Source organism: Carcharodon carcharias, chromosome 14, assembly GCF_017639515.1.
Source record: "Carcharodon carcharias isolate sCarCar2 chromosome 14, sCarCar2.pri, whole genome shotgun sequence".
In the NCBI taxonomy this organism is placed as follows: domain Eukaryota; kingdom Metazoa; phylum Chordata; class Chondrichthyes; order Lamniformes; family Lamnidae; genus Carcharodon; species Carcharodon carcharias.
This window is the reverse complement of record NC_054480.1, coordinates 147388751-147407568: the sequence shown is the minus strand read 5'-3', so window position 1 is coordinate 147407568 and position 18818 is coordinate 147388751. Positions and strand designations below refer to the sequence as shown.

Sequence of the window (18818 nt, the reverse complement as noted above, 5' to 3'; positions counted from 1 at the left end):
CTGTTTGTGTGAATGCAACAATGCTCAAAATGCCAACATTGGTATGACCTTGGTAGAGACCAAGAATTGTTTTTTTTTTTAAAAACAAATCTGAAATTCCAGTTATTCACGGAAAGAATGAAGCAAGACTCCATGGTTTAAAACAAAATAACTTTTACTATACAATAGTCAAACACTAAATACTATCTTGGGTAACCTCCTATACTTTAAAACCCAGAGCCAACAAGTTAAACATGAACTAATGGGCAAATTGCAGTTGTTTATAAACTATAAATTGCACGTTAAATGGCAGATACGACCAACCAAGACATCTTGGGAGTTGGCTCAAGAGTCCACTCAGGTCAAACTGTCACAAGAGTCCTTCAAAATTCTGCCTTCCTTATAAGGAATTTTAGTTCCTCCTCTCCTAGAATTTAGCCTGATCCTCAACCAATAGCAACAACAAAAAAAATCCAAATTCCACAGGTTTCGTCTCACCAAAAATGTCACACATCTGCAGAACTTCCTCAACTCTGCTCACAACAGTCCGGGTGGTTATGACACAGGAGATGTGCCAGGCAGATCAAATCCACAAGGGAAACTTAAATTGCTATCACAACGGTTTTGCAATTTGTACTTATTACTACTGAATTCAGTGCACATATTGAAATAAGTCTAAGACACTTTTTAAAATGAAAATATTTAATAAGAATATTTCAAGCACATACATAGAACTACAGATTACTACCATAACTCCTAAAATCCCTAATTAACCTGACTCCCAGTTACAACCACTTTGAGGCAACAGTCCAAAAATAGATATTTTGAATTCTAAACAGATCCAGCAAATTAACAATATCCTGGACAGTGGAATTCAAAGTAGCTTTCTCCAGCTTCAGTTTTTATAGACGGGTTTATGCACAAATGCTGGAGGCTTCTCACTTGGATCTTACAATGCCTTCTCCTGACACAGCCTCATTAGCCTTTATACATATTTCTCCCTTTTTAATATGCAAATTCCATTATTTCCATACTTTATCTTTCTTATATTTTCTTCATGTTGCTACTATTCTCATTAACCTCTTTGAAATTCAAATCCCCCTTCATCATCTAAAAATGCAAATTCCCTTTAAATCTTACATGCTAAGACCCCAACCACATTTACTCATTAGCATATTAAAGTCACTTTTACACCTTACTTCTTATGGTAACTTCAACTTAGTCTGCTTGGCTACAAAAATTAAATCTCAGACAGAACACAACCCCCATAAACCTACTTTACATAAACCAAAAAAAATGGTGTAGATCCAATGTTGTCTTCACATAACAAACAGCTACAGCAACTGTAAATTTGCTTATTCTCAGCTTCTGGATCTAGCCTATCTTCTTCAGCCTGCCTGTACTGCACTTTTGGGATCATATCTGGACTCTTGATGGCCCTGTGTCCTTTATCTGGATTCACAAGTTTCAGTCTCCCCAGAGTTTTTGATTTCCAATCTCAGTTTTCAGTCTTAATTTCCTTAGAAACTGGAAAGGTCAGTTTCCTTTTTCACTTTCCCTTTTCAGCTTCTCTTTTCCATTCAGTTCGATCTTCAAAAAAAAAAATTCAAGCTTTGAAACCACAGGTTCCATCACAGCACCCACAGAAATATCCTTTTCCTGTCTGATCCACTCATTCCACATTCAGAATTCTTGAGCACCAGATATCCCTGCTGTCACCAGCACACTTCCAAGGCCAACATCCCTGATTTCTACCTGTATATACCATATGGGAATTCTTGATAAACAAAGATTTCTGTGTATATGTACAGGCAGCAGTCCTGGCTAGTAGCACAAGGAATATGTTAACAGGAGTAGCCGGCCAGTCCATTGTATAAGCGACTGGACACAAGAATGCAGGGCAAAATGGTCAATAAGTGAAGAGGCAGGAGTAAGATCAATGGCTTTCAATGGGGAGGAAAAATGGCCAGAACGTAGGGAAAAATATCACAACATAGAGGGAAAATGGATAATATAACAAACATCTTTAATGTAATGAAATGTCCCAAGGCATATCATATCATAGGGACAGTATGAATCAAAAATAACAGCCACCTACGGCAATATTCAGTTAGATGACCTAAAGCTTGGTTAAAGAGGTAGGTTTTAAAGAAGGGTCTTAAATGAGGAAAGTGAGGTAGAGGGGAGGAGAAGTGTAAGGAGGGTATTCTAGAGCTTGGGGACAACACAACTGAAGGCTTAGCCACCAATGGTGGTGCAATTAAAAATGGGGATTCATAAAGAGGCCAGAATTTGAGGAGCATTGATATAAGTGTTGTGGGGCTGAATACCCTCCTAGCTTGGCAACAGTTGACCAATTGTCAGAGGCTGACATGTCTCCCATATGAAACACAGAAGGCTGAATAGGTACTCCAAATGGAGACAATTGCTGTGTTTCATGAGGATTCCAGGAGCATGGAAAACTTCAAATTTTTGCGCCTAAAAATTTTCCGGGCTGAGCATTGCAATGAACGAAAGGCAGAGGAGGAAAAGAGGAGAAGCTGGGAAAAGTATTTAGTGGAGGAACAAATACCCCAATAGTGATCAAGTGGAAATACATTGTCAGCACATGCAAACAGTTGGAAAAGTAAATTCTATCCCCTCAGCAGTTGAGTGAGAACAAGGCAGGAGGTGCCGAACAGGAGGTGCAGAGGGAGGAGTTCCAGTAATCTGAACTTAGATCAAGAATCAGGTTAGAGTGGATTTGTGAACTTGGCAGAGAGATTTAGGCAAGGAGCAGTAATTGCATTAACTTTTAGGCAGGCATAATTGAAAATCTAAATGTTCCTTTTTCAAAAAAAAAAATCCAATTGTCAATATGAAAATGCTGAATGTGGAAAAATTTTTTTTTTTTTTTAGGTAGAAAAATTGGAAGTTTTCCATGCTCGTAGAATCCTCATGAAACGCAGCAATTGTCACCATTTGGAATACACGTTCAGCCTCCTGGTTTCAAGAGGGAGGTGTGAAGAAACGTACACGCTGAGCACCAAGGTGCAACTGTTATTTTTCCAGCTAGGAGGGTATTCACAATTAGTTATATGAGTCCATATCATGTCACAGGCTCAAAGACACATGAACACTCTGCCATCAAGTCATTTATTTTAACTATTTATAATTTTTAAAAAAACGGTTCTACAAATAAGAAATAAATTAAAGATCAGGTGATACAAAGAGTGTTTACTACATTGATGGACTCTCTCATCACTGGAAGCCGGCTTCTGATCCATCCCATTAGATACTAATAGGGATCATACAAGAAATGTGAACTGTGAACGCTGAACAAATCCTGTGATTGCTGTGCTACAGCAGTTTTTTTTCCTGTCACTGTGCTAGGATAAACTTTCCTATTCCAACCCATGACATGCAAATCACATAATTTGTATCCAATGGCCATTTGGGCTATACCATTTGAAATTTGGTGGCATCTACTTCACAGCCAAGACAAGTTTTATTCAGAGAAAAAAAAACATACCATTGGGCTGGCCCCAACGTAAGCCACTTTTCAAAAGATTTTTTTTTAAAAAAAGGACACTAATTGATTCTGCAAATTGTTCCATCTATTTTTGAAAGTCAACTAAATCATGCAGTAGGATTTAAGAATTGAATATGCCCAAATTAAGTTCTGTAGGTCACCCAGCCATTTCCAGGGAATTTTTCAGTTATACTGAGGAAACTACCTTGCAAACGAACCAATGGCCAAAAGTATATATTTTGCCACAATCTAGTATTAAACACTGTATATCACATCGAGGTTGAATTCTTTTGTTGCTTAGAATTATGAAAAATTTTGCCACAGGAGTTACTTTTGATAGTAATATCAAAATCCATAAGTGCAAATGTTTGGAACAAAAGTTCTGCATCAAACATCTCCACCTCCTGTCACTTGAACGGACACAGCAACAAACCTAAAGCCCCACTAGAGGGCAGTGTTTTGTGTGATGTATTTTAAAAAAAATTATAGCCATCATTAAAATAAAATGGTAACGATACTACAGAATTATACACCTTTTAATCTTAAAGTCAGTTTTGACTTCTGACCAATACCACACATTAAAAAGTTTAGCATAGGACAGTCACAAATCTAACCTCCATATCATTAGTCACTTGTGGATCCAATATTCAGAAATCCTGGACTTTTGTTGATGTATTAAAAAAAAGTTACATTGCAACTTGTTTAGAACATGTATCCAAGAATAAATACAATCACTGGCATATGAAAATCCTGCATATGGGATGCATTTCATGTCTATAAACCTTACTTCAGCCATTGAGCTTTTATAATGGAAAAGTCATGTTAGTGGAAACAGTGTTTACAGAACTGTACAACCCTAAAACCGGCCAATGTTTGATTGTAGCAGCTGCCTGTCACATACTACTCAACTATTCAAACTGTAACTCTTGAGTACAAACCCGTTTCCATCTGTTTCAGATGAAGTTACATTGTTTCATAGTTTTGCCATTGTGAGATTTGAACTCTTGATCTTGGGGTTACAAACCCAGTCCCATAACCACTTGGCTGTTTAGGCCAAGCATATTCAAACTGTAAATAAACCAATTCCTCCCCCCCAGTAATAAGATGCAGGTGCAGATGTAACAAGTATTTATGCAGTGCCTTCAGTATCAAGAAATGTTCCAAAGTGCTTCACAGCAATGATGTCATATGAAATTTGACATCAAGCCAAATAGAGGTGGTCAGACAGATGACTAAAAGCTTGGTTAGAGGTAGGTTTCGAGGAGCATCTTAAAAACAGATGACAGAGGCAGCGAGGTTTAAGAAACAATCTCTCAAATATCAGTCATAAAAAATATCTATGTACTTAACAATCTGATTAGATGGCTTCATTAAATTGTGTTTTAATGTACATCAAAGCCTCCGCCTGCCTCAAAAGTCAAGGCTTCGACTAAACTTTTTAAAAGCCTCAGTTTACAACTACAGTCGTACATTAAGCACCTGCAGATTAAGAATTTGCCAGCATCTAATTGGGCCGTGCGTTGAAAGGCAGAAGGGTCCCATCCTCTTGAGGATTAAGTCTTTGTTCTCCTGCCCAAAAAGGCTTTACACAAACTGAATTGTGTAATCCTTACATCATGGAAATGACAGCATGTTAACAATACTGATTTCTATTGTGACCTGCTCACAAACACCTGTGATTAGAAGCAGTGCGATTATGGGTTCTTTGTTTTCCAATAATGAATGTTTATCAAGAATAAATACCTTTAGTTCTCAGCAATGAGGCAAGGAACCGAGTTACAAAAGCTTTTTTGAACCACAAGGAAATGAAATTTAAAAAAATCAAATTTTTAATTAACAAATTGCTCCTTCAAAATATCAATATATCTGCAAACTTGATAATGGTGTGCACAAATAAACATTCCACTCCTGTGCTTCTAACTTCTACATACAAGATCAGCAAAACGTGCATCATCTCAGATTTATAACAAGGAACTTAGTCAGCAGGAGACTAAACAATGGCGACATGAGACTGAGTAAGGTGTGAAGCAGAGTTTTCCTGTTCTCCCCTCCTTTACAAGGCTACTAGACCTTCTCTTCCCCTTCCACCACACCTCCAAAAGCCTCCAACTCACCTTGAGCAATGCATATATTATAGACTGAATTTATAGTGCCTTTACTGGATTTCTGCTTGGTTTGAATAGGATAGAAGCAAAGACATGGAAGTGAAGTGTATAAATAAATGTTAAACTAAGAATTGTAGCACCAATCCCAAGCGCGGTGCATTTATCCAGATTTGTAAGTAATTTGTTTTTTTTTAAAAAAAGGTGCATGTAAAGCTATCTGAAGTATAACTATTGCAGTTAAAATAAGTGCCATTATAAAAATTAACATCAAAGCATAATTCCTTGGGCATGCAAGGATGGTCTTTTAATAAGTACAAATTATTTGAGAAAACCATCCAGAAATAAGAATTGGACCATAATATATTCAATATTGCAAACACCACTGATAGAAAACAAAATACAGAAATCTGAAACCAATCTGCAAACATCTGTTGCAACAACACCTCAAACATTGAAGGAATTGAAGAATATTTTGCACCGCTTAAACTTACAGTTCCATCTTCCAGTTTGAGGTAAAGGATGTGATCCTCTTCCTTGAAATCTTTTGTTAGTTCAGCCGACTTCCACACCTCCTCAGCATCAGGAATCCATACCTTGGTTGACTAAAACAAAAAGTAGACAACGTCAAGAGTACCATTTTGGGAAAAAATATATATGTTTGATCAGTTAGATCAATGTAATTTAAATACATACTACTTTGAAGCAAAACTAACACTACTTTCCTGACTCCCTAACCCCATATTACAAACAGCATCAGCGCACACACTACTGCAAACAGATGCCAACCTACCAAACAGAGAAGCTTACCAACAACCTCAAAAATCCAACATCCTCAATGCTGAACTCCGCCTTGGTTCAATGGTAGCACGCTCAACTCAGTCAGAAGCTTGTTGATTTAAACTGCCAAAATTGAGAAACTAAATCCAAGTTATTAGTGCAATACTGGAGAAATGTTGCATAATATGCACACACTAACCTTCCCTAGTGGAAATTACATAATTTAGATGTCCAAGTTATTCCCAAAATACTATCCATTACTAGTTTCACTGTTTACTTTTTAAAAAAAGAGCATGCTAATTCTAACAGTGATATAATATAACAAACTTGCTTGGCCTAATGGAACCCAGAAACATAATGAATTATGTGCCCTTGTTGACCTTCCCATTTACTAATTTTAGCCTCTAGGTTTTTGCAAATTCTAGCCAGACTTTTAAACTTACTCCCTCTATCCTTCATGCTTTAATAGTACCAACAAGGCTCTCTTTTTGGCAATGGATGTTAGATTTCATTGTTTCGTGGAAAAGTTTATCCATTATTTTGCAATGATTTAACATTCACAAAATTTTGTTGAATTTCCTGGAAAAAACTGAATTGCCACAAGGCTGACATGAGAAAAAAAAGTTTAATATGATTGTCATTACCATATGGATGTAGTTCATCAGAATGACACTTGGGAAAGTTTATTGGTCACACATCTGCTCAGTGCTTTCAAACTAGAGTCCAAAAGTTGACCCAAAGTATTGCAAGGCTATTAGGATTAGGCCTGTTTAATCCAAGTGTTCTGTGTCTTGTTGATATACTAGCTTATGTTTTCTATATCTGACATTATTAAATGTTTCCCTAAAATCATAGCATTGCTTCCCTTGGACAGATGCCATTCTTTCAAAGCTACATTTGGCAGTCAAGAGCATGCAAGTATTTAGAGAACCTAAAGGGAAAAGGCTGAAAGAGTGCACCAGGAGTTCAGTGAAGAGAGAAATACGGTGCCTGCTTTAATGAAAATATTTGCATTTATATAGCATTTCTCTCAAAAGCTATCACACAAGACAGTTTATGCTAAAGGACAATGGATACTGCAGTCATTTGCACACAAGAGCCCACAGAAATAAGATAGCCAGTACCAAAGCTTAAGTAGGAATATTGGCCCATGCACAAGAATTTTGTTATTCTTTGAATAATGCGATAGGACCTTATAATGTCTATTTCAGCAGATGGTAGGCCTGTCACATCTAAATAATGGCCCCTCCCAGCAATACAGCACTAGTGTGTGTGTCAATCTAGGCTACACACAGTACTCCAGGGCTGGAATGGAGTTTGGCTTTACAATCTAGAGATTCAACCACAATACTGGGCATATTTTTAAACATTGCTTTGAAGTCGTGTGTGGGAGTGTGGTGCAATTTTGGCAACTGCCACAAAGAACCAAGCTGTGTTACCATGGCAACAGAATCCCAACAGTGCAGTACTAGCTAACAGAAGAGGCTAAAGAGCAATGCTATTTTTGTATTTATTTAGGATTAACTTCTTGTACCACCTGCTTGCAATTTCTTCATAAGCCATGTCAAGTATGTGAGATTTCTCCCTCTCTTCTAGATTTTTTTTAAACTCCAATTGCAAAACTTCAAGTCAACAGACATCTACACAAAAGGTGGGCAACAACAAAGGTGGCAACATCAGCACAGCACCAACATCTGGCTGAATTGCAGTCCTCAGATGCTGCCGCGGTGGGAGCAGAGTGGAGAGCAAATATCCAATTGGAGGGCTAGGTGCTTTCTTGGGTGACAAATAAGGAATTGTTCAGAATTGAGGGTGTGTCTTCCAGCAGCCCCTGTTTGGAAAAGCATGAATTAGCACACCAGTATTCAAAAAAATAAGCAGCTGATTTTACATCTATTTGCTGCTATACTATGTTGTGAGAACCTGTATAAAAATGGAACTTAATCTTCCCTTTGTTTAAAGGCTCAGGGACAAGTGCCCACTTTGGGCTTATTTCCATTTGGGAAACTGGATACAAATTGCACTGGTTAATTTACAGTTCAAATTTCTATTAAAATTCATTTGTGTAATCACTGCTCCGTGAATTGGCACAGTTGGTCAATGTAATAGAACACTGCTTTTAATTAGAGTAAAGCTAATGAGTATTTTTTAAAAAGAGTGGTACCTAGTGTAGTATTATTAATGCAGCTAAAAAAGTATTTATCCCAAAATAAAAACACTTAAGAATGTCTACCCCGCCACTTAAAAGGACTTTAAAACCAATACAGAACCACTTGTTTAGTTGATGAACATTAGTCGATTTAATAAATTTTATAATGTGTGAAAACTTTTTCAAAGTTGTGTGTACGCCCAAGAAAATAAGCTCAACATGAAGACCTTCCTTTCAGCTGAAGCTTACTACGTTCATTATTTCAAAGTGGGAATATGGTCAGTTGTTTGGACGGATCAGCTTCAGGCAAATTTTTAAAATCAACAAGGATTGTGGAAACTCATTTTACACTTTGTTTAGCTGATGCTAAAACTTACCCCCTCCCCACTCCAAACTTTTTGCACAGGATTAGCCAGTTCACCCAGATCACACTGATGAAACTAACAAAAACTCAGCTTTAGATGTGAACATCAAATTTAAACTTTGACAGTCATTTAGCCTGTGAATTCATTTTAAAAAGGGTAATTTGGTAGAGAGAAGTTTGACAATATAGAAGAGCAAATCAGTGATTTTGCAAAGTGACATTCTGCAAGTGGTGCCAAATTAAGTAGACAATTTCATGAGGGGTACCGAATGGCTACTGTAAATTTTCAGTGTTTATTTTGATAATGAATTACAAATATAACTAGTTTATATTAACATGTCATTTTGCACTCAAACAGGTAGAAGTGCTGACATTAGTTCATTTGGGATTTGATGCAGAAACAGTAGTTATACAAATGGAACCAGTAACCAGGTAATCAAGCCATCCCATTAACATCTACCTTAAAACTTGACAACTTAAAAGTAAAAGCAAGGTATATTTCTACACAAACACAGGTGATTTTAACGAACCATAAAATAAAACATCCATTTCCTGCATGTCCAGTAATAACGTGTCAACATACCACGTATGATTACTGTCAGTATTTGAGTCACAACTAGAGTGCTTTAATTCATTCAAGAGATGTAGGTTTCACTGGCTAGGCCAGTGTTTATTGCCCATCCCCAACTGCCTTTGAGAAAGTGGGAGTGAGCTGTCTTCTTGAGCTAATGCACTGTAGATACACCTGATGCTATTGGGAGGGAGTTCTGGGATTTTGACCCAGCAACAGTGAAGGAACAGCAATATATTTCCAAGTCAGGATGGTGAGTGGCTTGGAGGGGAACTCCCAAATGTTAGTGGTATATCCATAACAAAAACAGAATTACCTGGAAAAACTCAGCAGGTTTGGCAGCATCAACATATCCAAGGTGTGTTGCCCTTGTCTGTCTAGGTAGTAGAGGTCGTGATTTGGAAGGTGTTGTCTAAGGAGCCTTGGTGAGTTTCTGCAACACATCTTGTAGGTGGTACACACTGCTGCAACTGTGCGTCAGTGATGGAGGGAGTGTGAATGTTTGTGGATGGGGTACCAATCAAGTGAGCTGCTGTGTCCTGGATGGTTGTGGAAGCTGCACTAATCCAGGCAAGGGGAGAGTATTCCATCACACCCCTACTTGTAGATAGTGGACAGGCTCTGGGTAGATAGGAGAGTTACTCTCTGCAGGATTCCTAGCCTCCTGATCTTGTAGCCAAAGTACTTATATGGTTGTCCAGTTCAGTTTCTGGTCAATGGTAACCCCAGGATGTTGATAGTGGGGGATTCAGTGATGGTAATGCCATTGAACATCAAGGGGCAATGGTTAGATTCTCTCAGATGGTCACTGCCTGGTACTTCTGTGACACAAATGTTATCCACTTGTCAGCCCAAGCCTGGATATTGTCCAGGTCTTGCTGCATTTGGACATGGACTACTTCAGTATCTGAGGAGTTGCAAATGGTGCCGAACAAATCAGCAGTGAACATTCCCACTTCTGACCTTCTGATAGAGGAAAGATCATTGATGAAGCAGCTGAAGATGGTTGGGCCATGGACACTATCCTGACGAACTCCTGCAGTGATGCCTTGGAGCTGAGATGATTGATTTCCAAGAACCACAACCATCTTCTTTTGTGATAGGTATGACTCCAACCAGCAGAGAGACTTTACCCCCGATCTCCACTGACTCCAGTTTTGCTGGGACTCCTTGGATGCCACACTTGGCCAAATGCAGCATTGATGTCAAGGACATATGCACCCAAGAAGTTGGAGAGAAGGTTACAATGGATCTCCGATATAGCACAGTAAAATTTTAAAAATATTTCCTGAGAAAGTACTTAAGTACTGCAAAATGGACACAATATTAAACCTCTACATCAGTACATCATAGCAACTCATAACCTTTACTGCTCATTGAGCAAGTTCTTAGAGCAAATTTTCTGAAGAATCTTGTGGCATGCATGTTAGGCACTTCCCCCTCACCCTTAAGCTCAAATATTGTATTTGCAGCAGTTTGAGTTGAGATGCTGGTTGATCTCAGCTGGGCAATACCCCCACACCCTTTTCTAAAACAACTATTCTTTCTGATCCTGATGACATGAATTCATCTCATGTCCTTCTCTGCTAATCCTCTACTTCATTCCCTATCCTTCAATCTAATTGGTTAAGGAAATAGATTGTTCAATCACTAGTGAAACTGGTAAATGACTGGTACCAGGAAACTGCACTCAACTGGTTTTGTCTTCCCCAAAGTAACTCCAGTAGTCCTGCTTTCTGACTATTTCACACACAGGGGCAGGAAGGTGAGAAAGCATTTACTACTTGTACTTCTGGAAAAGGTCAACTGGCATTGCAGATACAAATATCACATTGAGTCCTACATAATTTTGTGCCAACCCCAAGTTTTTGCAGCAAGTATTTACTATACTTTAGAAATGAAGCAGTTTTTTGGAACTCTCATGGAAGTGATGGTGAACTCCCAAAACTTTGTGAAGCTAAGAATGGAGCAAATTATCCAACCATTTGTGGGGTTTATTACTACACAGAGCATCAAGTCCTCAATTTGCTATGTTATTACATACTAACAACATGCATGTTAAACACACTGGTATTTTACACAGAAAATGCCTTGTATGGTTATCAATTTCATGTTGAAAAATTGATGAGATAGAGACACAACAACTTTGACTTTGTGGTAGTGCTTAGTGGATGTCCCACAATCAATGAAAGATGTGATGCAAATGCACATTTTTCCTTTCGAATAATGCTGATTGAACCATGCGAGTATAAATAATACATTCAACAAAAAACAAAAATAGTCAGTCACATCTACTCGAGTCACAAATCAGGTCAAGAGGTTTGTGGTTACCAAAATGCCCCACAGCTGGGAAACTAGGCCTATTTACTCAGCACAGACACAATCAGCCATTTGAATGCAGCACTCAGGGCCAGTGCCCTGCTCAACATAGCCAACTATTACCTTCTTGAAGAGCACTGGACCAAGGTTACCCCAGGAATATTCATTGATGTGATTTGAAATAATGTGATGTAAAAATAATGGGTATATCGAGTTTAACTGCATAGATTGATATAATGAGGCAGGTGCAGCAATCAATGCCTTTTTTGACAAACCATTACCCAAAGTGATTCAATTAGCCTACTTGCTCAATATGCTAATCAATAATTTACATCTTGTATGAAACTTACTTTACTACAAAACTAGCTCCAAAGACAAAGAGTGTTAAAATTTTAATAATTGTTTATGGCACAGCAAATGGTAAATGCTGAGCTGTTCAAATCCCAGAGGCAACTTGAAACAACTGCCACAACTATTTTACAATTTGTATTTGTTTTGAGATACGTGCCTTGAATTCAGTAGTAATAAGACCACCAAGTCTTATAGGTTTCTTACGAAACTAAATTAAACCTTTAGTAATAAAAAGTGATTAAAGCACTTACATAGGTTTACAAACTACCACTACAATAACTCCTAGCTCATCTAGTTAATCTAGCTCCCAGTTACACCTCCATTCAGGCAACAGTAAAACACAGATTTTAAAAGACACAGGTAAAGTAACACGATACCCTGAACAATTGAATTCAAAGTGAGTTTTGTTCACTTCACTTGTGCACAGAGAAATTTGAGGCTTAGAGGCTGGAGGCTTTTCACACTTGTTAGATCTTAGAATTCCTTTTTCCCTGCACACCACCTCACCTCCTTTATACAAATTTCCCCTTTGAATGCAAATTCCCATTGTCTCAATATATCTTTTTAAATTAGTAAGATTTTTATTAAAAAAATAAGTTATCAGTAAGCTTCAGGAAAAATAAACACACTGTTTGGCTTCTTCTGGCTAAGTGTAACATTTCACCACCACTTGAAATTCAAATTAATTTGGTTTATCAAAAAATGCAAATTTTCCCTTTACAGCTCATTTTAAGACTTCAGCCATGTTTACCTATTTAACATTTCAAACCTAGCTTGTCTTCTGATATAAGGCCTTCAGACCAGCTGTCTTTAATTCAGGTAAGTCCCACATGCACACTATTCCTACCTTACAATAAATTCCAATAACATTATGAAAATTAATATATTTTCCTGACAATTACTTTAGATATAAACTCAATAAGACATGAGATTACTTATTAAAAATAGATTGCAACAGAGGATCTAATAGTGCAATGTCCATTAATGCTAAATACAAGGAAGAAAATGTTGTTAGAAAGACAGATTATAATCTTTCCAGTGACATTCTAGTTAAAATATCTTGTACTGTTCTACGCTGATGGTACATTTACATCTGTACTGAAGACATTATTCACTTGGCATAAATTCGAATATTAGAAACTGAGCATTTCACCCGAAAATCAACTTTAAAAGTTACATCTGAACTTGACTATTTTTAGCCCCGGTTTTGCGGTGAGCAGAAAATGAACAATGTTTGCTGTTCCTTACACTTGCCCAAAACTGTTGTGCAATGAGATGTGCCAATTCAAATTCCAAAACAGAGCAATGTCCACTAGAGGATTGGGGTTCTATGTGAAGAGGGCAAAATTGTCTCCTGAATTAATCATATTGAAGAATCCTTACTGAGAGGCAGTCAAAGTTAGGAAGAGCAACTTAAGAATATTTAATTCAATGCAAAATCATGCACAGAAAGTGAATGACAGGAAAAGAAAGATGGGATTAAGGCAAATAAAGAAGCCAAAGTAAAAGATATTTTTCAAATCACCAATAATTAAAATCTGAAGGAGTGATTTTCCACAACGTTAAAAGTAAATTTTCAATGCTAGAGAGGTCGTTCAGCAATAATCAAGACTCACCACACCTTGAAAAATCCATTACACGTGAATAGACAAGCCCTAACTTTTTCCAGCATGTAGGAAATGAAACTTCAAGCCCTTCATGTACTTGAAAGCCAAATCTCTGGAAGATACTGACAGTGCTTCTGCAAGAGCAGGACAGCTGACAGAAACTTTGATGTTCATGATTAATTGTGTAAGACAAAAGTTGTTGTTCAATTTATTCAATGGCGAGCACCAAAAACCCCACCATTATTCTTACCATAAAATCCGGGCTATAGTCTATCCCTTTTCTCCGGAAGGACAACCTATTGCTGAAATCCAGCAAGAATGGTTTTAACAGGACTAATATTTGGGGTGGGATAAATGTATAAATTAGACAGAAAACCAAATATGGACTATAATATAGTCAAGATCTTAGCCATGCCTGGGCTGGTCCAAACAGTCTTTACACAGTTACACCCGTCAAGGGACATGAGGGACTAATGTGGTGCATCAGTCCAATTGCACCAACACACCTACCCTTGTACACCTGAATGGGAAAAAGGCATTCTGCATAGGCAAGTGAAAATTCCTGGACAACACACAGGTTTTGGCAAAACATTCATGTGCTGGATTACAATCCTGTGCTTTCACCTCATGGTACTCCAATGGCCTTGGCTCTGCCTGAAATTAGTAATATGCTTGATATCCATTACGCAAAAGAATGGGTTAGCATTGTAAGTTTAATCAGAAACTGATAAGGGTTTCATTTCCCTAGAAACAGAGCTGCTGGAATAGTCATCCTTAAGTAATGATGCCTGAACAAAGGACTACAGCTAGATGGATGAATAGATAACCATACTACAAAATTATGCCAGGCTTTTCACTTAACCTTACTTAATTAGGGTCCCTGTTGAAACATAAAATCAATTGGTATGTAGGAATAGAATAGGAGTTACTTTAGTGAATCTCAATGGTTCAACAGTCTGATGAGAAACGAGCACTGCACTTAAGGGTGATTTATCAATAATAGGCCCTATGAATAGATTTGGGTATAAATGAGGGGTGACAGATACAAATAAATGAAACGTCTGCAAGTTAGCTTTGACGGCTGACAATGGAATGTTTCTGGGGAGGATGGAACTGATCAGGAAGAAGAGCTTGATGTGAGATAAGGAAAGGATAATGCAAGGCCTAATTGATCAATGACAGAAGGTACATGCATAGGCTCAAGTAGCTAATGACAAGTGAATGACATTAAAGGTAGGTTTTCATTTAGAAAAAAAAAACACACTTGGTTTTATAGGGTAAAGTATATCTTTTAGGGCAAAAAGGCCTGGTCAATAGCCATCCAGGCCCAACCCTGAAAAGGGTATAAAGTGTTTGGAAGGCCTCAGTGCAGTAGGCAGTGGGGAGAAACTCCTAAGGGTAGACCCTAGCTAACATTCTTGGGTAGTTTGAGAAGCCATGAAAACATGGAGGTACCGAGAGGAAGAGAGAAGGAAAAGAAAGCTGTTCGCATATGCCAGTCTCCTGCCCAACCTAGACTGTTCTTCACTACTTGTCATTGTTGCACGGTTTTGCTGTATAACTATTGTGTTATATCCCATCTTAAACTGATTGAACTCAATCATATTGGTTACTGTCAATCCTGATTTATTAAATAATGGATATCAATGATTTTTCAAAGATGATCAGCTCCCCTACGTTAGGGACCACACAGGGATGCTTTCTTTCCCCTCCCCTAATTAACTAATGAACCATTTTATACTTTTATACACAGCAATGAATGTGAAATATTCCTTTATGCTTTTGATAGATATATGTAACCAACCCACCCACCTCATTGACAAGTTTTTCCTAAACAAAGTTAGGCTGAATCTCCAGTTACAAACTCCAGCACATATGAACAGAAGGCATGTCCCTCAGGAGGTTTTCCACAAGGATACAGTAACTCTATCACTTTTCACTGGATAATCAGTTTTATTAATCCATGGAATGCGAGTGCCGAAGGTACAGCCAGCATTTATTGCTCATCCCAATTGCCTTTGAAGCTGTTGTGGTGACCCACCACCTTAAACCACTGCAGTCCATGTGACTTAGATACACAGGGCTAGAAGGTTTTCCAGGATTCTGACCCAGCAACAGTGAAGGAATGGAAAAACAGTTCAGAATGAAGATAGTATGTGACATGAAAGGGGTGGTCCTCCCATGGGTCTACTGTCTTTCTTAGGAAGTGATCGAGGTCACAGGTTTGGAAAGTGCTATCAAACGAGACTTGGCGAGTTGCTGCAGTATATCTTGAGAACAGTACTCACTGCTGCCACTGTGCATCCACAAACGCCCATCAACCTCACCAACATATTTACTGATCTAACCAGATGGAACAACCTGCCCACTGTTGGTTAAGTGAACAATAAACATGTGCATTCGCCCATGTGTTTCTTACCTACTTCAGATACTGCCCATCAAACCATCACAACAACTGCTGGTAAGACCAAGTTTTAGCACTTCCAACTGACTTTAAAATATTGCTGGAAACTAACAGCACAACAATAATGTAGCCTAACTAATTAACCATTATTCAGACCCAGAATGAAAAATAAAACATAAACTGCCAAAATATATCACAAATGTCATGTAGAAATACTGACCTGGAATGTGCTGGAAGTAGATTCAATAGTAAATTGGGTATATCCTTGAAAAGGAAAACTTCCCAGGGTTACAGAGTGGGACTAATTGAACAATTCTTTCAAAGACCTCAGCAAGGGCACAATGGACTGAATGGCCTCCTTGCATTACTGCTGAGAGATCTGGACAGTTGCATCTCAAGCAGGCAAAAGTCCACAAATATGCTTTCAAGCCACTTAGAATACTTCACCTACACTCAGGTGCATTTCCACACTGCATACATGACAAAGGATAGAACAGAAACCCAGCAGGGTGTCTGGGATCATTATGGAATCAAATGCCAAACACCGCTTATAGAAAACTGTACGAAAGCCAACTCAGAAATAAAGCATACACTGTGCTGCACCTGCACACAGTCCACCAATTCCACACCCTTGCCAGACAACCACTACAAACAGAAGGACACAAGTCTCCATATATTTTGGACAGACTTCTGCATAGTAGTCCAAAGGGTCACTGGGAACGTAACCTGTCTCAATTGTGGAGGACCCAGATAACATGCTGGACCAGCCTAGCAGACAGAAAGGGCCACTCAGCAAACAGGTAGCACAACTATCTTTGAATGCAAGAACCAATATTAGTGCTCACCCCCAACTTGAGCTTGGATCTTTCAAATCAAAACAAGTGACTTTTGGTCTTTGCATTGATGAAGGAAAATACCAGATATTCTGGATGGAGACCATTCAATCAATCTACTCAGCACAGCAACTCATCTATTTGCCATGAGAAGCACCAACCTCAACCTGACCACCAGGAAGTGGGGCTGGTCCCCACAAACCCCAGAGCCAAACTACTTCAAACCCCAGCCTGCAGTGTTCCCAGTACATTTCTTCTCTACCCACCCCAGGAACTGTGAATAACATCACAGTCTGCACTCAGTATACTATTACAGCAAAATATGACTTCAGGAAGGTATCTACATGAACATATCTTTATTCATACAATGGTTTCAAAAATTATGCACCAATGTCCACCTTTTGAATATATAGCTTCATAAAATTTATGTTGTGTGTTCAGAAATCCAGTTTTTAAAAACATTGAAACCTTCCGACTTAATTAATGTACAGTGGATCTATCTCTAACAAAGGACGACCATATTTATTCATGGGCAAAGACATTTCCTTCAGGAAATCACCCATCTTAACTAATTGACACACAATGCTTCTCATTGTTTACAAGCTGCAATCACAAAACTCATTTTTCTTCCACTTAATCACTTCCAAACATTGTTTCCCAATTAACACTAAATCGATTCTCTTAAATGGGATTTTATATTAAAGGCGCTGCATAAATGCAAGTTTTGTTTCACCAATCGGGTACTGATATGATTTGATTAGCTCGTGATTTTACTTGGACGATGCTCCCATCAGTTATTACTTCGATATATTTCCCACCTTTCCTAAACTTCAATATTTTAAAATCGTTGCATAAATTAGTGCTCTTTTAACACATGATGTGAAAAATCGAGTTGTGATAATATAAGCAAGCATTTAAACCACTCGTTCCGCTGTTCGATAGCATTTTGTATTTCTGGCTAAACTAATCACTGTTAAGTAAAGCCTATTGGCTGGGCATACCTTAGTATAAAGTTCAACCACAGACATTTTGACCCCTACAGAGAAAATCCGCTCCTTCTGATGCAATCACAGACCGGAGGGGGGATTAAAAAACCTTTCTTATAGATGTTGAAGCATTTTCCACACTTGTCACACACAGGTCCACACTGACCTTCGCTCAGCCAAACACTAACTCTCTGCACATGACTGCAAGCACCTGAACTCAATGTTAGGAAGGAGCCTCAATCAGGTCACAACAAACTTTCTCACTGTCTGAGCGCCAGTGTAAGGAGCATCACTTTAGATAACAAGGTGCAATTCCATCACAGCCATATCATTAAATAATACACATCATCATTAAACTCAATCTTAATTCTCATCAGTTCAATAGTAAAATGGAACAAGTTTTAGGGAAAAAAGGGTCACTAAACAATTTTTACATCTTAACCTGGCCTTTAAAGAGCTCTTGCAATGAACTTAAAAACTATCTTCACCAAACATATTTGAGTGAGTGACTTAAGTCACTTTCACCTACAGTGTTAAATGTCAAGCAGAGAAGGGTGCATTGGCACCATCGAGTCCCAATGAAAATTGAGTTCAATGAGTGTAAAAGGGTACAGAGGTTTTACTGGACCAGCCATATCATTGCTGTGGCTATAATGGAAGAGCAGAAACTGAATTTTCGTTGACAAGTAGCTCACCTGAATCTGCAAAGCATCCAAAAGCCTAAGATGTGTAAAGGAATTCGCACCACTCACTTAGATGGATTCAGATACACCAACACCCGTAAGTTCATCACCTTCCATGACAAAGTAGTCCATTGGCTCAGTATCCCTGGCATAAGCTTAATATCACTCCCTCTAACACT

General features: G+C 38.3%; 1 protein-coding gene across 1 annotated transcript in view; it reads right to left on the bottom strand.

The window, feature by feature from the left end:
- LOC121287634 (unconventional myosin-Vb-like) overlaps positions 1-17998 on the bottom strand; it is a 124576-nt gene extending 106578 nt beyond the window's left edge. The window contains exons 1-2 of the mRNA XM_041205567.1: positions 17972-17998; positions 6087-6197 (exon numbers count right to left, since the gene is read on the bottom strand). Coding sequence (XP_041061501.1) covers positions 6087-6197; positions 17972-17998 — 138 coding nt within the window. The remainder of the gene's footprint in view (positions 1-6086; positions 6198-17971) is intronic.
- Positions 17999-18818: the final 820 nt, after the last annotated feature.